Source organism: Salvelinus sp. IW2-2015, linkage group LG23, assembly GCF_002910315.2.
Source record: "Salvelinus sp. IW2-2015 linkage group LG23, ASM291031v2, whole genome shotgun sequence".
NCBI classification, from domain to species: domain Eukaryota; kingdom Metazoa; phylum Chordata; class Actinopteri; order Salmoniformes; family Salmonidae; genus Salvelinus; species Salvelinus sp. IW2-2015.
In genome coordinates this window covers 15,180,129-15,202,744 of record NC_036863.1, presented here as the reverse complement: position 1 = coordinate 15,202,744, position 22,616 = coordinate 15,180,129, and the positions used below count along the sequence as shown (strand labels likewise).

Genomic DNA, 22,616 nt, shown 5'->3' with positions numbered 1-22,616 from the left:
CAGATGTGCTGTCCAAACTCTTTTGAAGCAGCACAAAGAAACAGGCAACATTGAGGACTGTAGATGCAGTGGTCGGCCAAGGAGCTTACTGCAGCAGAATTTGCAGAAAACAGTGGGACCCTGGTACACCCATCTACTGTCCGGAGAAGTCTGGTCAGATGTGGCCTTCATGGAAGACTTGCGGCCAAAAAGCCATACCTCCAACGTGGAAACAAGGCCAAGCAACTCAACTATGCACAAAAACACAGGAACTGGGGTGCAGAAAAAGGGCAGCAGGTGCTCTGGACTGATAAGCCAAAATGTGAAATATTTGGCTGTAGCAGAGGCAGTTTCTTCACCGAAGGGCTGGAGAGTGGTACACGAATAAGTGTCTGCAGGCAACAGTGAAGCATGTTGGAGGTTCCAAAAAAGTTTGGGGCTGCATTTCTGCAAATGGAGTTGGGGATTTTGTCAGAATTAATAGTCTCCTCAATGCTGAGAAATACAGGTAGATACTTAGACAATACCATCAGGGAGGCATCTGATTGCCCAAATTGTATTCTGCAGCATGACAACGACCCCAAACATACAGCTAAAGTCATTAAAAACTATCTTTAGCGTAAAGAAGAACAAGGAGTCCTGGAAGTGATGGTATGGCCACCACAGAGCCCTGATCTCAACATCATCGAGTCTGTCTGGGTTTGCATGAAGAGAGAGAAGCACCTGAGGCTGCCTAAATCCAAAGAAGAACTGTAGTTAGGTTCTCCAAGATGTTTAGGCCAACCTACATGCCGAGTTCCTTAAAAAATGTGTGCAAGTGTACCTATAAGAATTGATGCTGTTTTGAAGGCAAAGGGTGGTCACACCAAATATTGATTTGATGTAGATTTTTCTTCCGCTCACTCACTTTGCATTTTGTTAATTGATAAATATAACAATTCTTACTTTACAGCATTTTTTCACACCTGCCTAAAACTTTTGCACAGTACTGTATACTTCCTTTCATAAAAAAAAAAAAAATGGTACCAGGGTACCTTCAGACGAGTCTTGTGAGCGTCCTAGATAGAGTGTGTTCGTGAGAGTCTCACCTTTCCATAAAAGGGTCATAAAAAGTGGACAGGCCAAACTGGCAGATTTTTATATTATGCTAATTGACTCAAGATGGTTAATGGCATACAACCATGCAAGAGAAGCCTACAGCTCTTTAAGTCATGTCAACTACTGTACAGTACACACATTAAACAAAGACAGAAGTACGTACCTGCAGTGCACACTTCCTCACGTTGGTCTTTGGGTCACTCACACGGCGCTTCAGTAAAGCCATTGTGTCTTTTGCTAAAGAAAACACGACCATCACATTACCATCAAATACTGAAATCATGTCCCACCAAACAATGTTTTAAATAAACACCTAAAAAGCCTGTAATGTTTTTTTGACTTACACTCAAAACTTGCATGGTCATTGTTTGTGATCTCAATAGTCTTGAAAGGTAAAGTCTTGAATGTTTTTTGGGTCGTCTGTGAATTTAAAGTGCCTAAAAAAAGGAGCAGGTCACATTGAGTAAACAAACAAAAATATCCAACTATATTACTGGATTTAAAGCTGTTCTAGAGCTTACCATCAGAACCGTTACCCTCCAAGACAGTCTGCGCAGATGCTAAAATTGATAGAAATGACAAATTAGTTTAGTATGCAACTAGTATTTGGTGCTTTGTGCATGTGTACATACATGCATATGTTAATGTTTGTGTGTGTGAGACTCACTGGTGGAGAAGAGCTCTTTGATGCTGCGTGTGGCGTTCATGGAGGGCAGCTCCAGGCACTGGGCCAGGCAGGTGAGGGCGTGGCCTCGGACTGTGGGCGAAGCGTCTGAACGACGGCCAAACACCATGTTGTGGACCAGGAACCTGTGGGACAGGAAGGAGACTAGTTCTGCATCCAAATTTTCATTTGCTTCCCTCTCTGGCTGTTCCAGCAGAGCCATGGACACGTCCAGTGCAAACATCCGGTACGCCACCTAGGGGAAGACAGCAGAAAGTTCAGATTCAGTTCAAAGCCAACAGCTCAAATCCCAACTAATTCATACTTGACAGCGCTTACCTTTGATTGTCTGGAGTAATCAAATAGCCACTTTATGAATGACGCGTAGTCTCCACAGGGCATTTTGGCCAGCAGCTTGGCCACGGCCTGGGCTCCATGCGTACGGTAGTCTGTCTTGTCCACCATCTGAAAAATTCATGCCAGGACAAAGCTATTATCTAATGTGATCCAATGTCTTTATTTGTATTTTCTGTTCTAACATTTATCCCCCCTTTCGGGATTACGATCTTGTCTCATCGCTGCAACTCCCCAATGGGCTCGGGAGAGGCGAAGGTCGAGTCATGCGCCCTGTGAAACATGAACCACCAATCCGCACTTCTTAACACCTGCTCGCTTAACCCGGAAGCCAGTTGCACCAATGTGTCGGATGAAACACTGTTCAACTGACGACCGAAGTCAACCTGCAGGCGCCCAGCCCGCCACAAGGAGTCGCTAGAGAGCGATGAGCCAAGTGAAGCCACCCCGGACAAACCCTCCCCAACCCGGATGACGCTGGGCCAATTGTGCGACGCCCTATGGGACTCCTGGTCACGGCCGGTTGTGACACAGCCTGGGATCGAACCCCAGGCTGTAGTGACGACGCAAAACTGCGATGCAGTGCCTTAGACCACTGCGCCACTCGGGAGGCCCCAACGTCTTTTATAGGAGTAAATTCTCTTTTAGACAGATGTTGGATTAGTTCCAAATTGACAAAAAATGTATGGATTGCATTTTAAAGTAAATGTAGTTTTACCCGGAAGGATATGTGCTGCAGGAGGATCCGTAGAAAGGGCAGTGCTGGCTCTTTCAGTTCATCAACAACATGACTATGATGAGACACACAGGGCGAGATCCATTACAGCAACTAGTGATATGCATTTCAAACTGCAACAAAAAAATTCAAGGGTTCTTACGAGTCCATACAGGAGTGCATGTTAGTTTTTTAAATATACTTTGAGGGAGCTTTTTAAAGATTCTACATACAAAAAGGTAAAGAGTAAAATAAACTATCACCTACCGCAGGGGTTCCCAAACAGCAGGTTACGGGGATCACCCCCCCCCTCAAAAACAAAATATATAAATATTCTATAAATTTTTTGGGGGGGGGGGGGGGGGGGTTCAGACCGGCTTTCAACTAATTCTTGAAAGTTGTAAAATTAGAATGCACAAGCCGCAATTGGGAGTGCATCATAAGTTTTCCTTGGCATGCCAGTCATTGCATACCTTAGAGAGCCATGTCTAGATCAACTAGCCCATGCCAGCTGAAGTTTTTTTTTGCCCATAGATTGTTGTAATGTTTGAGTGACTCAAATATCACATGAATACACATGTATATAATTCCAAGAATTTGAGAATTAAAACTGCTAGATTTTCTCTGCGCCTCATGGGGCGGCAGGTAGCCTAGTGGTCAGAGCGTTGGGTCAGTAACCAAAAGGTTGCTGGATCGAATCCCCGAGCTGACATGGTAAAAATCTGCCATTCTGCCCGTGAACAAGGCAATTAACCCACTGTTCCCCAGTAGGCCATCATTGTAAATAAGAATTTGTTATAAATTGACTTGCATAAAAAAATTCAATAAAGAAGTGTAGAATTACAGGAAATAGGTTTTATGCTGGAAGGGGGGCCACGAGTGAAAAAATGTAAGAACCCCTGCCTTACCGCATCAGAGCTCGGGAGTACATGTTTATGTTATATTTTATTAATATATATATATATATTTAACACACAGTTGAAGTCGGAAGTTTACATACAGTTTAAATGTATTTGGCTAAGGTGTATCACAATTCCTGACATTTAATCCTAGTAAAAATCCCTGTCTTAGGTCAGTTAGGATCACCACTTTATTTTAAGAATGTGAAATGTCAGAATAATAAGAGAGAATGATTTATTTCAGCTTTTATTTCTTTCATCACATTCCCAGTGGGTCAGAAGTTTACATGCACTCAATTAGTATTTGGTAGCATTGCCTTGAAAATGTTTAACTTGGGTCAAATGTTTCGGGTAGCCTTCCACAAGCTTCCCACAATAACTTGGGTGAAATTTGGCCCATTCCTCCTGACAGAGCTGGTGTAACTGAGTCAGGTTTGTAGGCCTCCTTGCTCACACACGCTTTTTCAGTTTTGCCCACACATTTTCTATAGGATTGAGGTCAGCGCTTTGTGATGGCAACTCCAATACCTTGACTTCGTTGTCCTTAAACCATTTTGCCACAACTTTGGAAGAATGCTTGGGGTCATTGTCCATTTGGAAGACCCATTAGCTAACAAGCTTTAACTCCCTGACTGATGTCTTGAGATGTTGCTTCAATATATCCACATAATTTTCCATCTTCATCTTCCTGCAGCAAAGCACACCCACAACATGATATTGCCACCCCCGTGCTCCACGGTTGGGATGGTGTTTTTCAGCTTGCAAGCCCTTTTTCCTCCAAACATAACAATGTTCTATTTTTGTTTCATCAGACCAGAGGACATTTCTCCAAAAAGTAAGATCTTTGTCCCCATGTGCAGTTGCAAACAGTAGTCTTGCTTTTATATAGCAGTTTTGGAGCAGTGGCTTCTTCCTTGCTGAGCGGCCTTTCAGGATATGTCGATATAGGACTTGTTTTACTGTGGATATAGATACTTTTGTACCTGTTTCCTCCAGCATCTTCACAAGGTCCTTTGCTGTTGTTCTGGGATTGATTTGCACTTTTCGCACCAAAGTACATTCATCTCTAGGAGACAGAACACGTCTCCTTCCTGAGCGGTAGGACGGCTGTGTGGTCCCATGGTGTTTATACTTGCACAGATGAACGTGGTACCATCAGGCGTTTGGAAATTGCTCCCAAGGATGAACCAGACTTGTGGAGGTCTACATTTTTTTCCCCCTGAGGTCTTGACTGATTTCTTTTGATTTTCCCATGATGTCAAGCAAAGAGGCACTGCGTTTGAAGGTAGGCCTTGAAATACATCCACAGGTACACGTCCAATTGACTCAAATTATGTCAGCCTATCAAAAGCTTCTAAAGACATGACATAATTTTCTGGAATTTCCCAAGCTGTTTAAGGCACAGTGAACTTAGTGTATGTAAACTTCTGACCTACTGGAATTGTGATACAGTGAGTTATAAGTGAAATAATCTGTCTGTAAACAATTGTTGAAAAATKTACTTGTGTCATGCACAAAGTAGATGTCCTAACCAACTTGACAAAACTATACTTTGTTAGTAATACATTTGTGGAGTGGTTGAAAAACAAGTTTAAATTCCTCCAACCAAAGTGTATTCAAACTTCTGATTTCAACTGTATGTATATATACACACACACATACATATATGTGTGTATATACAGTGGGGCAAAAAAATATTTAGTCAGCCACCAATTGTGCAAGTTCTCCCGCTTAAAAAGATGAGGCCTGTAATTTTCATCATTGGTACACGTCAACTATGACAGACAAAATGCATTTTGAGAGCATTTGGATGATCCAGAAGAAGATTGGGAGAATGTCATATTGTCATATGGTCAGATGAAACCAAAATAAAACTTTTTGGTAAAAACTCAACTCCGTCGTGTTTGGAAGCACAAGAATGCTGAGTTGCATCCAAAGAACACCATACCTACTGTGAAGCATGGGGGTGGAAACATCATGCTTTGGGGCTGTTTTTCTGCAGGGACCAGGACGACTGATCCGTGTAAAGGAAAGAATGAATGGGGCCATGTATCGTGAGATTTTGAGTGAAAACCTCCTTCCATCAGCAAGGGCATTGAAGATGAAACGTGGCTGGGTCTTCAGCATGACAATGATCCCAACCCACCGCCCGGGCAACGAAGGAGTGGCTTCGTAAGAAGCATTTCAAGGTCCTGGAGTGGCCTAGCCAGTCTCCAGATCTCAACCCCATAGAAAATCTTTGGAGGGAGTTGAAAGTCTGTGTTCCCCAGCAACAGCCCCAAAACATCACTGCTCTAGAGGAGATCTGCATGGAGGAATGGGCCAAAATACCAGCAACAGTGTGTGAAAACCTTGTGAAGACTTACAGAAAACATTTGACCTCTGTCATTGCCAACAAAGGGTATATAACAAAGTATTGAGAAACTTTTGTTATTGACCAAATACTTATTTTTCACCATAATTTGCTAATAAATTCATTAACAATCCTACAATGTGATTGTCTGGATTTTTCTCTCTCGTTTTGTCTGTCATAGTTGAAGTGTACCTATGATGAAAATTACAGGCATCTCATCTTTTTAAGTGGGAGAACTTTCACAATTGGTGGCTGACTAAATACTTTTTTGCCCCACTGTATGTATGTGCATATATACATACATATGTATGTGCATATATACATACACACACATATATACGTATGTCTATATATATATGTACATGTATACATGTACACACACACAAGTATATATAAATGACTATTGCATGGTAGCACTCACATCTGTAGGCATGAAATGCTTTGAAAGGAAAAAATAAATTGTATGTTCTATTATTAAAAAAAGAAAAAACTGAACCATGCATGATAGCACCAGCTGTTACGAACAATCTGTTCCATCAGCCTTATTAACCGATGTGAATAAGGCCTTTAAACAGGTTAACATTCGCAAGGCCAAACGGGAAAATGGGTCTGTACTACATTTTTTTATTTTTTTMTGTACTTCTGTCAAATGTGTCTTATGTCATCGTCTACTGCTTGAGAGAGGATAAAGTCTGTATCAATGCAGCCGATGTCCCAATAATTATAGCGCGAGAACACTGAGCCTCCTCACAGCCTGCTCCACTTACTCATTGCTAGCTCTAGCCTGTCCTGATGAATACCATTATGTTATGTAGTACATAGTTTATTTTTTACCAAAGTCAAATTGATTGTATGATTTTATAACGCATACATTAAAAAATGTAATGATATTGAACTCAAAAGATCTGTCTGGATCAAGTGCCATTCTGTGACTTCGGCTAATATGCCCCCCCCCCCCCCGGTATAATTTTGGTATTGTGATGGTATCGACTTTTGTGATACTAAACTTGGTATCAAAATCAAAACACTTTAGTCTACACCTGTTGTTTATGAAGCTTTTGACAAAATGTTTTTTGGACATATCCTCCTGTTTCCTGATCATTGCAGATGGACATGGAGTGAAGGAGAGGAAGCATGTTTATTGATTCACGTTGTGAACTGCCATTCCTTACCTGACAAAGCCAATGGCCTGATCCCGGGCAGCGAGGACAGCTTTGGTGGCCATCATGAGGGAGGGCTTGCCACTTTCCCCTTTGCTCATCATGAGGATCACATACAGGACTCTGTGGAAAACCCGGCCCAGAGACTGGAGAGACAAGTTAATTCAACAACAAAGAACCAGAGCTTAAACTCATTACGGTAGTAAGTCAGTAGCAATGTTTTGACCAAGGAAGATGTGTTGTATATGCATTTTCCTCAATACCACTTTCTCATCTCCATGATTTGAGGAGCAGAGCAACCACAATCCGTAATAGGCCAATTCAGGCATTGTCCTCATGTCGTCGATATCCCTGGGCACAGATCAATACAATTAAAAATAAAAATAAAAATGTAGAAAATATTGAGGTTCACAAAGGATAATGAAGTGTATGTATGTCTGTGTACTTACTGTCCAGCACCAAAGGTCAATTCTCCAATAACAGGCTCAAAGTTAGTCAGCTTGGCAAACATCTAAAGTTGACAAAGAAGATCCAGCTTTTAATGGTGTAACTGCTCAACATTTTAATAGACAACGAGGTCAAAACCACCTAGCCTATAGATACTRGCACTATCCAGAAGTACCTGTACACAGTTGTCTGCACTCTGTGGCTCATCCTTCAACGGAAATTTGAGGAGGAGCCGGAGGAGGCTTTTCACCAGGAGGACGACTCCCTCTCTGATTTTCAGGAGGTCCTGTGGAGACAAATGGACCTCCTCCTCCTGTTCCTCATTCTCATCTACTTCCATCTGTTGAGTGAGACAAGACAAAAACACTTAGAATGAACAAAGTGAGTAACCTTGGCAAAATTAAAAGATCATTGAGATTTGATCAGTGTCATTATACAATATTGTGTAAGGTAAGACAGCCCCAAGTATGAAAACAGGAACATGCCTGGACATAAAGGCAATGGATATTTCCAGTATATCTGTGACAAACCTCGTCATTGTCTTTCCTGTGTGGTTTGGACCGTTTGCCGTCAGCCTGAGAGCTCTTCAAAGTGTCTTTCTTGCGCTTCTTGACCAAGCTCTGGGGCCAACAGTTGCTCACGGTGTTCAAGCAAGTGTCAAAGAGGATTTGGTGGAACATTTTGTTGACCACACTACCTGTGGAAGACAGACAGAAAGGCAAGACCAAGAGACAGACCAGAGTAAACACACATTCACAGGGTAACCTCCAGCCCACAGGAAATTATTTTCACCCGTCCACATTAGAAGTCCTAATCAAACATGCTTCAGAATTTTACTTAGTACAGTACAGAACATACCTGGGATTCCCAGTAGCAGTAAGTAGAGGGAGGATGCCTGTAGAGCGCTTATCCTTTGCTGAACGCTGGCAGTTTTGGACTTCCCTCCCAAAACAAAGTACGACAGCACCGCCACAAGTGACTTGACAGAGACCCCATTGTCACCGAACACTGTCCAGACACTCTAAAAATACAATCACAGAATCAAGGGAATGATAAATCAGAGTACATTCTATGGATTGCTTCTCTGTAACAGAAAGGTTCCCAACTTTCAAGTCAAACCCATTTGTAAATTATTCAGTGTTTCCCCTATATGCATGTAGCAGTGGCGCAACGCCGCTGCTAAATCATGGCCTCCACTGCACAATTTTTTATTATAATGTAGATGTATGCCCCAGGAAGACCCCATCCACCGTCCGCCACAGGTCTCTTATTTTCATACTAAACATAACAGACATGGTATTACACGCTCCTGATTTGTTAACTAACCTCATGACCAGTATGAAGTTGATAGAAATAAAACCATGCATTTCAAGATGGAATTCACACTAGAGGAAACAGCTCTATTGTCCACTCCAGCACCTTTGTTATTTTTTTGTGTGGATGAAACTGAGCGAGGTGAGGTGCGTCGGTAAATGTGGTACATATTCTGATGTTCTTTCGCACGAGCAATGATGTGTCAGTGTTGGTTGGTTGCAGTAACTTCGTTGTTGTAATATCCTAAACGGACCTGGCAGTTTCAACATTACAATTCCATCTTTAAAAAGGGTATGCTACAAGTACTTGAGGTTAAGGACAGCCAAACAGAAAAGACTATGCAATTTTCAAGCTAAACTCCTTACTAAAACAGTTCTTACTTGTGATGTGCCATCAGTTCCTACAGTGGACACCTCAGTATCAGTCATATAGGGTAGCAGGTAACTGTACAACGTTTTGAATTCCTTGGATCCATTTTTTATGACAATGGCAGCATCCAGTGGTTCAGTTTCAGTGAATTCAAAATCCCACACAGCATCAACCCAACCTGCACAAAAAACACCAATGAATATTAGTTTCAACTCCTTACTTGAGCCCAAACTCTGAACAATGAATGCAAGACTGACTTGACATGATAATAAATCAGCTAGCTATCATAGGGCAATTCCATGCCAGCTGGAGCGGAAAATATTTTTGGCATCTCAGATTGTTCTGGCAATTCTCACATAGGAACTTCAATGGGAGGCAGGACACTTGACATGCTTTAAAAATGTGTATTACAAACCACTTAAGAAAATCATGAAGAAAGTGGCCATTTTATGCAATTTTTAGACTTATACATGCCTTCGATAACATCTTGGTCATTATACTCCTTCTAGTGTACTCTAACATATGGAGTATGTCTACTCTAGATTCTCAAATACAGATTAATTTATTCAACATTAAAAATATTCATATGAAAAAAACTATCCTTTTTGATTTTGTTTATTTTAAAGACGTATTTTTTTGAACAATATATATGCTCTCTGCTAAATCTGAAGTTCTGATCAATTTTCCAAACACCACAGTGAATGGTAAATGGATTCAAAGTGAACTCCCCCTGCTGGTGATTTGCTGAATGTGCAATTCTAAAGGAGGRATGTGATTGGTTAATGACCTATAACGTCAATTTCTATGTATAAAATGGGTAATATCATTATAAGTACCAGAGAGCCCACTCTGGAAATTGTATGCGTTTGAAGAGTATATTGTTTCAAACAATAAGTCTAAAAATAAGCTAAATAAAAAATGGTAGTTGAGATAAAACTATTAATATGACTAACATTGAATAAATTGAAATGTGTATTTCAGAATCTAGACATACTCCATATGTTAGAGGACAGTGCACACTATAATGAGTATAATGATGACACTAAGATGTCTGTATCATGTACGGTTTACAGATCATAGGGTGCAGTGGTGGAAAAAGTACCTAAATTGTCATACTTGAGTAAAAGTAAAGATACCTTAATAGAAATTTACAAGTAAAAGTCAGACAGTAAAATACTACTTGAGCAAGTCATAAAATATTTGGTTTTAAATATACTTAACTATAAAAAGTAAAAGTATAAATAAATTACACAAACTTGAGCAGTGTATATATATTTAAGGGAACACTTAAACAACACAATGTAACTCCAAGTCAATCACACTTCTGTGAAATCAAACTGTCCATTTAGGAAGCGACACGGATTGACAATAAATGTCACATGCTGTTGTGCAAATGGAATAGACAACAGGTGGAAATTATAGGCAATTAGCAAGACACCCCCAATAAAGGAGTGGTTCTGCAGGTGGTGACCACAGACCACTTCTCAGTTCCTATGCTTCCTGGCTGATGTTTTGGTCATTTTTGAATGCTGGCGGTGCTTTCACTCTAGTGGTAGCATGAGACGGAGTCTACAACCCACACAAGTGGCTCAGGTAGTGCAGCTCATCCAGGATGGGCACATCAATGCGAGCTGTGGCAAGAAGGTTTGCTGTGTCTGTCAGCGTAGTGTCCAGAGCATGGAGGCGCTACCAGGAGACAAGCCAGTACATCAGGAGACGTGGAGGAGGCCGTAGGAGGGCAACAACCAGCAGCAGGACCGCTACCTCCGCCTTTGTGCAAGGAGGAGCAGGAGGAGCACTGCCAGAGCCCTGCAAAATGACCTCCAGCAGGCCACAAATGTGCATGTGTTTGCTCAAACGGTCAGAAACAGACTCCATGAGGGTGGTAGAGGGCCCGATCCCACAGGTGGGGTTGTGCTTACAGCCCAACACCGTGCAGGACGTTTGGCATTTGCCAGAGAACACCAAGATGGCAAAGTCGCCACTGGCGCCCTGTGCTCTTCACAGATGAAAGCAGTTCACACTGAGCACATGTGACAGACGTGACAGAGTCTGGAGACGCCGTGGAGAACGTTCTGCTGCCTGCAACATCTTCCAGCATGACCGGTTTGGCGGTGGGTCAGTCATGGTGTGGGTGGCATTTCTTTGGGGGCCGCACAGCCCTCCATGTGCTCGCCAGAGTAGCCTGACTGCCATTAGGTACCGAGATGAGATCCTCAGACCCCTTGTGAGACCATATGCTGGTGCGGTTGGCCCTGGGTTCCTCCTAATGCAAGACAATGCTAGACCTCATGTGGCTGAGTGTTTCAGCAGTTCAATGCTATGGACTGACCCGCCCGTTCCCCAGACCTGAATCCAATTGAGCACATCTGGGACATCATGTCTCGCTCCATCCACCAACGCCACGTTGCACCACAGACTGTCCAGGAGTTGGCGGATGCTTTAGTCCAGGTCTGGGAGGAGATCCCTCAGGAGACCATCGCCACCTCATCAGGAGCATGCCAGGCGTTGTGGGAGGTATACAGGCACGTGGAGGCCACACACACTACTGAGCCTCATTTTGACTTGTTTTAAGGACATTACATCAAAGTTGGATCAGCCTGTAGTGTGTTTCAAATCCAGACCTCCATGGGTTGATAAATTTGATTTCCATTGATAATTTTTGTGTGATTTTGTAGTCAGTACATTCAACTATGTAAAGAAAAAAGTATTTAATAAGAATATTTCATTCATTCAGATCTAGGATGTGTTATTTTTACTGTTCCCTTAATTTTTTTGAGCTGGGTTGTTGCCCTCCTACGGCCTCCAGTTCGCAACGAGCTACACAGCTCAAACTGCTGCATATACCCTGACTCTGCTTGCACAGAACGCAAGAGAAGTGACACAATTTCCCTCGTTAAAAGAAATTCATGTTAGCAGGCAATATTAACTAAATATGCAGGTAAAAAAAACATATACTTGTGTATTGATTTTAAGAAAGGCATTGAAGTTTATGGTTAGTTACACATTGGTGCAACAGTGGTTTTTCACAAATGCGCTTGTTAAATCATTACCCGTTTGGCAAAGTAGGCTGTGATTCGATGATAAATTAACAGGCACCGCATCGATTATATGCAACGCAGGACAAGCTAGATAAACTAGTAATATCAACCATGTGTAGTTAACTAGTGATTATATGAAGATTGATTGTTTTTTTATAAGATAAGTTTAATGCTAGCTAGCAACATACCGTGGCTCCTTCCTGTACTCGCGTAACAGGTAGTCAGCCTGCCACGCAGTCTCCTCGTGGAGTGCCATGTAATCAGCCATAATTTGTCCAAAAATGCAGATTACCGATTGTTAAGAAAACTTGAAATCGGCCCAATTAATCGGCCATTCCAATTAAATCGGTCGACCTCTACTTGCTAGCTAATTTGTCCTATTTAGCTAGCTTGCTGTTGCTAGCTAATTTGTCCTGTGATATAAACATTGAGTTGTTATTTTACATGAAATGCACAAGGTCCTCTACTCCGCCAATTAATCCACACATAAAACGGTCAACCGAATCGTTTCTAGTCATCTCTCTTCCTTCCAGGCTTTTTCTTCTCTTGACATTATATTGTGAATGGCAACTTAGGTGCATTACCTGACCTCGTTTGTCTTCCAGTCACCCACGTGGGTATAACCAATGAGGAGATGGCACATGGGTACCTGCTTCTATAAACCAATGAGGAGATGGGAGAGGCAGGACTTGCAGCGTGATCTGCGTCAGAAATAGAACTGATTTCTATTTTAGCCCTTAGCAACGCAAACGCTCGCTTGCGCGCAATAATCGAGTAACATAGATTTCTAAATTTATTTTTTAACACACACGAGCGGTGTAGTCAGCATGTAACGTTACTGTATTCCAAACATTGGTTCTTACGCCTACATCATGATGATACTTTGTCAAKCCATTATTGTTGAAGGTAAATGTGAGATAATTATATTAGCTAAACCCTGACTATTTCTTTGTTATGTACAGCGAAATCTGCCATTTGTTCCTACGTTCTGGAATGTTCAAGTGAAGTTGGCAACTTGAATTTAGCAAGTGACAAATGGAACTACACGACCACAGTAACGTTAGTGTTATAACAATAAAATGTAACGTTAGCTAGGTAAGTCGATAAAACCTGCCATACTAGTATTGGTAAAGTGTTAGATAAGCTCACATCACTGAAGTTGGTGACACTTAACATATTAGGACTTAACAGTAGCTAGCTGGTTAGCAAAAAACTAGCAAATCAAACCAGGCATAACGTCACGTCAGGCGTTCACGCTAGCTAGATAGCATCGGTTCTCTTGCAACCTGGCACGGCAAATTCGTTAAAATATCAATAATATAAGCAGGCCAATTGTTATTTCCGTACTACTTCAATACACATATCCTTTCAAATTAGGACTTACCTCCGGAGACGTCTTTCAATTTCAGAAAATCTAGAGCACGTATTAACTCCATCTTTCTTTGAATAAACCCGCCAACTCCTCTACAGTCGCGCCCTTGATTTACGTCATCGTCGGTTATATTTACACCAGAAATGTTGCGTCGAAATTGCGCAGAAACTGAAGCTGACGGCTTTGGTTGACATATATATTTTTATAAACTGGGTGGTTTGAGCCCTGAATGCGGATTGGCTGACAGTCGTGGTACGGATATAACAAAACAATATTTGTTTCTTCTCTAATTATGTTGGTAACCAGTTCATAATAGCAATAAGGCACCTCTGGGGTTTGTGGTATATGGGCAATATACCACAGCTAAGGGCTGTATCCATGCACTCCGCATTGTGTCGTGCATAAGAACAGCCCTTAACCGTGGTATATTGGCCATATACCACAGCCCCTAGGGCCTTATTGCTTAAATATTGTTTCATTTTGTCACATCTAGAATACAATTATTTTTCTTGACATAGGTGGTTCCTTTCTTCTAGCTATAATGGATAAGAAATACATTCGTTGAGCAAGGGGGTCAGGAAAATCACAAGAATTTAAATGAAAAATGAACACTTCAAAATTGCAATATTTCTCTGTGATCTGATATGGTGTCAGTGTGAAGTTGCCTATAGCTATCCAAAATGATTTGGCCATTTCTATCTGAATATCTGCATGCAATGCACATTACACTGATCCCGAGTTACACGCATGCGCATTTAACGAGGAAACGCTACAGTGGGCATTGCAATACTGCTGTAATTGGAAACATTCAACAATCGCTTCGTTTAGTTTCGTATCATAGGACAGACAGCACAATCTAAATTCCGGAGGAAATCACTCGTAGGAAGCATTTGGAATACAGTAACGTAAGAGTTTTGTTGTACATGCAAAATCTACAAAGGCTTGTTGAAAAAGGTATAGGCTCTGAAACAAGGTCCAGTGATGAGTTTCTTTAGTTTTGGTCAAAGTGCAGAAATCGATATCGTTTTGAAAGACGCTGAGACAAGAAAGAGAGTTCAACATAAGACTGAGGATGGGAAAAAGGACAAATATTTTCTGTTATATGATGGTGAGACAGTATCTGGAAACGTCAACGTAACACTTAAGAATCCAGGGAAAAGACTCGAGCATCAAGGCATCAAAATTGAGTTTATTGGGCAGATTGGTAAGTCTGTGACAGAGCAGGGTTGTTACTGCCAAAATATCTTAATAAGCTACACAATTATCCATGGCGCAAAACATGAATTTACTTCGATTAAGAAGTCTCTATTCGTGATGTTGTCATCTGAATGAATTGTCAAGCTGATTGATCAATCAATCGACAGATAGTAAAATGTAATGTTGCAACTGTAGCTCGATGACCCAAGTCATATGACATACATGTATGTATGTGCCACGTGTGTTGCCCGTTGAGAGAGAAATATATGTTATCACCAGCTGGTCTTTAGTTTGCTTTGAGTATGTTACAATTGATATGCAACGTTTTAGTCGATGAGTGAAGGTATTAAGCCATGCCATGCTCATTAGTCTATTCACTGCACGCTGCTTGGGCACGGGTTAAAACGTAGTGACCTGTGGTTGGCTGTGATATAAGTGATAAACAGAAGCACTATTGTGCCACAGAAACTCTCCTACAGTAGATTAGTTATCTGCCTGGTCAGAAGTTCAGAGATGTGTGAGAATCATGATACTAACTTCACCTGTCAGTTACACTTGAACATAAATGTGGCCTATATCATAGGTCCTTTATAGTTACATTGTAATAAACGTTATTACACAGTTGTAAGATGCAGTAACCAGTTGTCATTTGTAGCATTACCTTTAATCCATTCACACTACATGTAATGCCTTTTTAAAGGGATAGAAAGTAATCTGTAAACTCTTCTAGATAATTTTTCACCATTGAAAACTGGTGACTAACTATTTCTCTCTTGTCAGAGCTGTACTACGACAGGGGGAACCACCATGAGTTTGTGTCTCTGGTTAAAGACTTGGCCAGACCGGGAGAGCTAACACAGTCCCAGGCCTTTGACTTTGAGTTCACACACGTGGAGAAACCATACGAGTCCTACACAGGCCAGAATGTCAAATTACGGTAAGGAAGTATCTGGCAACAAACCATCCATGAACCATTTGTACAACATTATAGGTCAAAATCAATTACCCTCACACACAATTTGAGTTCCATCACTAAATATGTATGTATATCACATGTATGCATGTGATTCTAGGCCATTTAGTTAAATATAATAATTTTAAGCATTGTAAAGCTGATTGTCTGTGATAAAAATGCCTTTGTCCAAAAGAATGGAGCTCTAGAGTGCCATTTAAAGAGTTATGCAGTCAACAAAACAGAATTGTTGCCTTGGCAAAACAAGGAAATAGAAACAGAAATAATAGAATCTGAAAATAGAGATAGACTGGAGCCCAGTCTAGGAAGAGTAGCTGCTCTTCCTAGACTTCCTTAACTTCTGTACATATGTCAAATATGTTAACATGAGAGTATAATTTGTCTGTAGAGTGAAGTGCAAATACAGTTATATCAAAGCACAGATTTCACCTGATTTCTACTGTGTCTCACCAGCTATTTGTGGTCTTTATGGGTAGAATGTGACTCCTATTGGAGACTTTCTGAATTGTTCTTTGTGCATCATGCATTTATACCCATTGAGTAGATGAGTTGATTTTCTGCCTCTTCTCTTTTATATTTCAGCTACTTTCTGAGGGCAACGGTAAGCCGGAGACTGAACGACATCAGTAAAGAGATGGACATTGTTGTGCACACGCTCAGCACATACCCAGAACTCAACTCGTCGATCAAGATGGAAGTGGGAATCGAAGACTGTCTACACATCGAGTTTGAGTACAACAAGTCCAAGTATGACTCTGTTACCATGGTTTATCATATTTGAAAAAATATTCATGTTTTTGAATGATGATATAGCAAAGCTTTAGTGAAGTCAAACTTAAGTCTCCCTGGTTCAACTTCCCTAAACTCCTATGCTAATAGCATGTTTATATTTGTATTTATTATGGATCCCCATTAGCTGCTACCAAGGCAGCAGCTACTCTTCCTGGGGTCCAGCAAAATTAAGGCAGTTATACAATTTTAAAAACATTACTATACATTCACAGATTTCACAACACACTGTGTGCCCTCAGGCCCCTACACCACCACTACCACATATCTACAATACAAAATCCCAGTGTACGTGTGTGTATAGTGCGTATGTTAACGTGTGTGTGTATGCATGTGTCTGTTTGTGTTGCTTCACAGTCCCGGCTGTTCCATAAGGTGTATTTTTATCTGTTTTTTATATCTCATTTTACTGCTTGCATCAGTTACTTGATGTGGAATAGAGTTCCATGTAGTCATGGCTCTATGTAGTACTGTGCGCCTCCCATAGTCTGTTCTGGACTTGGGGACTGTGAAGAGAACTCTTGTGGCATGTCTTGTGGGGTATGCATGGGTGTTCGAGCTGTGCGCAAGTAGTTCAAACACAGCTCGGTGCATTCAACATAAATATTTTTGGGGGCTCGCAAGTGGTCTAAGGCACTGCATCTCAGTGCAAGAAGCGTCACTACAGTCCCTGGTTCGAATCCAGGCTGTATCACATCCGGACGTGATTGGGAGTCCCATAGGGCGGCGCACAATTGGCCCAGCGTCGTCGTCCTGGTTTGGCCGGGTAGGCTGTCATTGTAAATAAGAATTTCTTCTTAACTGACTTGCCTAGTTAAATAAAGGTTAAATAAAATATATATAAAAATATATATATTTATGTTAGCTCTCTGTGTACATCCAAGGGCCAGCCGTGCTTCCCTGTTCTGAGCCAATTTCAATTTTCCTGAGTCCCTTTTTGTGGCACAAGACCACACGACTGAATAGTAGTCCAGGTGCAACAAAATTAGGGCCTGTAGGACCTGCCTTGTTGATAGCGCTGTATCGTATGATTTTTGAGGAAAAAACATCTGAATGTAATAGGACATTTGAAGTAGCTTATGTCGCAAATTAAACACTGATCAGTTTGAGGCGAGTGAAACATTGTCAAAGTACTTGTTATGACAACTTCTGTCATTACTGTTTATTAGCATTGGATGGAAGTAGACAGTTAATCAAAACCAAAGTGTGGATTTCGGTCTCTCCTTGTCCATAGACTGCTTTCAAGGTAAGGAAACCATAACCTAAATATGCCATTTAAACAGTCCCTTTAACTGTGAACTGTCCCTTTAATGCAGATACCACCTAAAAGATGTAATCGTGGGAAAGATTTACTTCCTCTTGGTACGGCTCAAGATCAGACACATGGAGATTGACATCATCAAGAGAGAAACGACAGGCACGGGCCCAAATGTGTACCATGAGAACGACACCATAGCCAAGTATGAGATTATGGACGGAGCACCAGTGAGAGGTAAGTGGCACCGACAACCAGTGGAGGCTGGTGGAAGGAGAAACCAGAGGAAGGGCTCATTCTAATGGCTGGAATGGAACTGTATGTTTGATAGTTTTCCGTTGACTTTATTCCAGCCATTACAATGAGCCCATCCTGCGGATTCTCCTTTTACCAGCCTCCACGCTGGATTTACACAAACGATGGGCATGGGACTTGGATTGAAAACGTCTGACAAAAAACATATATTTTACAGTGAACTATCACTTTAATATTATGGCTTTTGTCTTTCAGGGGAGTCCATCCCTATCCGACTATTCCTGGCTGGCTATGAGATGACTCCTACAATGAGGGACATCAACAAGAAGTACTCTGTGCGGTACTACCTCAACCTGGTGCTCATAGACGAGGAGGAGAGGCGTTACTTCAAACAGCAGGTACATGCAGATACACAGTAGAGACAGTAGAAACAGTAAACACACAATAGAGATAGAATGGCAGGCAGGTAGCTGCTGTTGTTCTATTTGATCTGATTGGTGACTAATTTGTGGTTCATGTCAAGGTTCAAGGTCAGCACATTGTTCATTTCAACTCTGTGTATGAGTGCTGTGTAACAGTAGGCTGTAACAAAACATTTATTTGTATTGGGATGTAAAGAAAGGACATCAAATAGAGGTCCTATCATACCTGTATCACACCATAGCAAATTGTAACATGAGGTGTACATCAAATCAAATGTATTTATTTAGCCCTTCTTACATCAGCTGATATATCAAAGTGCTATACAGAAACCCAGCCTAAAACCCCAAACAACAAGCAATGCAGGTGTAGAAGCACGGTGGCTAGGAAAAGCTCCCTAGAAAGGCCAAAACCTAGGAAGAAACCTAGAGAGGAACCAGGCTATGAGGGGTGGCCAGTCCTCTTTTGGCTGTGCCGGGTGGAGATTATAACAGAACATGGCCATGATGTTCAAATGTTCATAAATGACCAGCATGGTCAAATAATAATAATCACAGTGAACAGGTCAGGGGTCCATAGCCGCAGGCAGAACAGTTGAAACTGGAGCAGCAGCACGGCCATGTGGAATGGGGTCAACAAGGAGTCATCATGCCAGGTAGTCCTGAGGCATGGTCCTAGGGCTCAGGTCCTCCAAGAGAGAGAAAGAAAGAAAGAGAGAATTAGAGAGCGCATACTAAAATTCACACAGGACACCGGATAAGACAGGAGAAGTACTCCAGATATAACAGACTGACCCTAGCCCCCCGACACATAAACTACTGCAGCATAAATACTGGAGGCTGAGACAGGAGGGGTCAGGAGACACTGTGGCCCCATCCGATGATACCACCGGACAGAGCCAAACAGGCAGGATATAACCCCACCCACTTTGCCAAAGCACAGCCCCCACACCACTAGAGGAATAACTTCAACCACCAACTTACCATCCTGAGACAAGGTCGAGTATAGTAGGCTGTGTGTTGGTGAGTGCAGTAGTTAAACTGGGATGTGTTCATTATCACAACGGGAAATAAAAATGGACATTCTTATTGGACATGTCCAGGTAGTTTCTCTCTGTTTCATTCTGTTTTATTGCCTTGTTCTAGGAGATCACTCTGTGGAGGAAGGGGGACATAGTGAAAAAGAGCATGTCCCACCAAGCGGCCATCGCCTCACAGCGCTTCAAGGGCTCGTCCAGTGCAGAGAAAGCCCTTGCTCAGGCCCAGGCTAAGGAACAGTAAAACTCCAGAATAGCCTACACTCCATCACTTTGTACAGGTGTGTGTGTCTGTGTGCATGTACAGTGTGTGTACGATGTAGTGTACATGTCTGTGAATCTATGAATGTGAGAAAGAATGCATGTGTTTTTTCACTGCATCTATGAATGTGTGTGTGTTTATCAGAGCATCTTTGAATGAGACCATGTGTGTGTTGATATTCAATATGTGAACATCAGCCATCTTAGGCATATATTTCTACCCTCGCCCATTTCAACATCGCCATCTCACCACAAACACTGATGGCACTTTCTACAACAACTGCAGTTGAAAAGGGATGACAAATTTCATGTTTGAAGAAATAAGGCATTCTCAGGGTATATTTGTTGTTGGGCATCTCCGGCGCGGCCCACGCTTGGATTGCGTCCTACCTGACAGGTCGCTCCTACCAGGTGGCGTGGCGAGAATCTGTCTCCTCACCACGTGCTCTCACCACTGGTGTCCCCCAGGGCTCTGTTCTAGGCCCTCTCCTATTCTCGCTATACACCAAGTCACTTGGCTCTGTCATAACCTCACATGGTCTCTCCTATCATTGCTATGCAGACGACACACAACTAATCTTCTCCTTTCCCCCTTCTGATGACCAGGTGGCGAATCGCATCTCTGCATGTCTGGCAGACATATCAGTGTGGATGACGGATCACCACCTCAAGCTGAACCTCGGCAAGACGGAGCTGCTCTTCCTCCCGGGGAAGGACTGCCCGTTCCATGATCTCGCCATCACGGTTGACAACTCCATTGTGTCCTCCTCCCAGAGCGCTAAGAACCTTGGCGTGATCCTGGACAACACCCTGTCGTTCTCAACTAACATCAAGGCCTGTCTCTTATACACATCTAGATGTGTATAAGAGACAGGTGAGGGGAACGGCACCTCAGTACCTCCAGGCTCTGATCAGGCCCTACACCCAAACAAGGGCACTGCGTTCATCCACCTCTGTCTCTTATACACATCTAGATGTGTATAAGAGACAGCCATTAAACCCCTACAACTCATCCAGAACGCCGCAGCCCGTCTGGTGTTCAACCTTCCCAAGTTCTCTCACGTCACCCCGCTCCTCCGCTCTCTCCACTGGCTTCCAGTTGAAGCTCGCATCCGCTACAAGACCATGGTGCTTGCCTACGGAGCTGTGAGGGGAACGGCACCTCAGTACCTCCAGGCTCTGATCAGGCCCTACACCCAAACAAGGGCACTGCGTTCATCCACCTCTGGCCTGCTCGCCTCCCTACCWCTGAGGAAGTACAGTTCCCGCTCAGCCCAGTCAAAACTGTTCGCTGCTCTGGCCCCCCAATGGTGGAACAAACTCCCTCACGACGCCAGGACAGCGGAGTCAATCACCACCTTCCGGAGACACCTGAAACCCCACCTCTTTAAGGAATACMTAGGATAGGATAAAGTAATCCTTCTCACCCCCCCCCCCCYCCCCCTTAAAAGAGTTAGATGCACTATTGTAAAGTGGCTGTTCCACTGGATGTCATAAGGTGAATGCACCAATTTGTAAGTCGCTCTGGATAAGAGCGTCTGCTAAATGACTTAAATGTAAATGTAAATGTATTTTATTAACTTTTAGCTAGGTTTTTCTGCCGTACTGATTAGCATAATATGCTTTTTTATTTTCTTTGAAATAGTGATTTCTTAACTCGAAACTATGGTGAAAACAGCTGCTGTTGACATAGCTTCCTTTAGGCATCTCTTAATGAATACTTGTCTTTGGCAGTTGGACTCAATGGACATGCAAGATTTCTTAAGTCCTGTTTACACTTTGCATTAACATGTGGTCATCATCCGATCAAGATGATCAAATCACTATCTGATCAAGGTCTGTTCCGTCGACACAAAAATGTGTCTCTCATCCGTCCACTGTATGTGGACACTGGACACATGTTAGCGCCAGGTATAAACGTGGCTTTAGAATCAGAGAATATGCTAAATGTTTTTTTATTGTGCGAAATGTCATGCAAATAGGGAACATTTTGGGAAAATTACGTTTCAATTGTCAGACATCAACTATCAGCATTGCATTCCATTCCATCATCAAAAAAAACATTCCATTCCAAGCTTTGTCATTATCAGTTGATGTAAACAGCAATGTTTTATTTTTTAACATCATCTTTTTTTATGTATTTGATCTTTTAGTAACATTATACATGTTCTGGGTTCATCTATCTGTTAGAAATGTAAGCCAGATGGCTTATGTCCATTAACATTGGCCAAGTTTGGTGACACTGATAGTTTCTTGGAACTAATGGCTTTCACGGTTGTGGCTAGATGGAGAATTAATGTAGCAGTTTAGGAGAATTAACATGGCATGTAAGAAGAATTAACGTAGCAGGTTAGGAGAATTAAAGTAGCAGGTTAGGATAATTAATGTAGCAGGTTAGGATAATTAGGTTAAGGTTAGGAAAAGGGTTAAGCTTAGCTAAAATGTACTCCATCTTACCGTAGAAGCCATCAGTTCCGAGAAACCATCAGTATACCATGCCGGTTCCCTGGGTAGGCAGGGTTTTCTTATTTTAGACCATTCCATTGGTCCTACTGAAATCTCCACCCACTCACAACTAACTTACCCACTGCCACTGCTGCTAATACGTTTGAAAGATTTTGGTGTAACCTTTCCAACCTATCAACCAGAAATAAGATATATTTAA

General features: G+C 42.1%; 2 protein-coding genes across 3 annotated transcripts in view; one reads left to right on the top strand and one right to left on the bottom strand.

Moving 5' to 3' along the window:
• ncapd3 (non-SMC condensin II complex, subunit D3) overlaps positions 1–13,875 on the bottom strand; it is a 32,567-nt gene extending 18,692 nt beyond the window's left edge. The window contains exons 1-14 of the mRNA XM_023969008.2: positions 13,778–13,875; positions 9,364–9,530; positions 8,528–8,690; positions 8,200–8,366; positions 7,845–8,009; positions 7,672–7,733; positions 7,486–7,573; positions 7,235–7,368; positions 2,814–2,886; positions 2,081–2,206; positions 1,745–1,997; positions 1,599–1,637; positions 1,422–1,514; positions 1,241–1,314 (exon numbers count right to left, since the gene is read on the bottom strand). Coding sequence (XP_023824776.1) covers positions 1,241–1,314; positions 1,422–1,514; positions 1,599–1,637; positions 1,745–1,997; positions 2,081–2,206; positions 2,814–2,886; positions 7,235–7,368; positions 7,486–7,573; positions 7,672–7,733; positions 7,845–8,009; positions 8,200–8,366; positions 8,528–8,690; positions 9,364–9,530; positions 13,778–13,829 — 1,656 coding nt within the window. The 5' untranslated portion in view covers positions 13,830–13,875. The remainder of the gene's footprint in view (positions 1–1,240; positions 1,315–1,421; positions 1,515–1,598; positions 1,638–1,744; positions 1,998–2,080; positions 2,207–2,813; positions 2,887–7,234; positions 7,369–7,485; positions 7,574–7,671; positions 7,734–7,844; positions 8,010–8,199; positions 8,367–8,527; positions 8,691–9,363; positions 9,531–13,777) is intronic.
• A 774-nt stretch (positions 13,876–14,649) lies between these two features.
• On the top strand, positions 14,650–20,164 carry LOC111951014 (vacuolar protein sorting-associated protein 26B-like). 2 transcript variants are annotated; one of them, XM_023968976.2, is made up of 6 exons: positions 14,650–14,969; positions 15,743–15,899; positions 16,518–16,682; positions 18,041–18,216; positions 18,490–18,632; positions 19,800–20,164. In XM_023968976.2, exons 1-6 carry the CDS (start codon positions 14,747–14,749, stop codon positions 19,932–19,934), a joined length of 999 nt encoding a protein of 332 aa, XP_023824744.1. In that variant the 5' UTR covers positions 14,650–14,746; the 3' UTR covers positions 19,935–20,164. The 2 variants fall into 2 exon arrangements, with proteins under 2 accessions (XP_023824744.1, XP_070290483.1); XM_070434382.1 differs by having other exon boundaries at positions 19,757–20,027.
• Positions 20,165–22,616: the final 2,452 nt, after the last annotated feature.

Excerpts from the sequence above, each read along its gene's own strand:
- LOC111951014 (XM_070434382.1), top strand. The coding sequence starts at position 14,747 with ATGAGTTTCTTTAGTTTTGGTCAAAGTGCAGAAATCGATATCGTTTTG. Across the intron at positions 15,900-16,517 it reads GGCCAGAATGTCAAATTACG|CTACTTTCTGAGGGCAACGG; the intron begins GTAAGGAAGTAT and ends TTTATATTTCAG. Across the intron at positions 18,217-18,489 it reads GGACGGAGCACCAGTGAGAG|GGGAGTCCATCCCTATCCGA; the intron begins GTAAGTGGCACC and ends TTTGTCTTTCAG.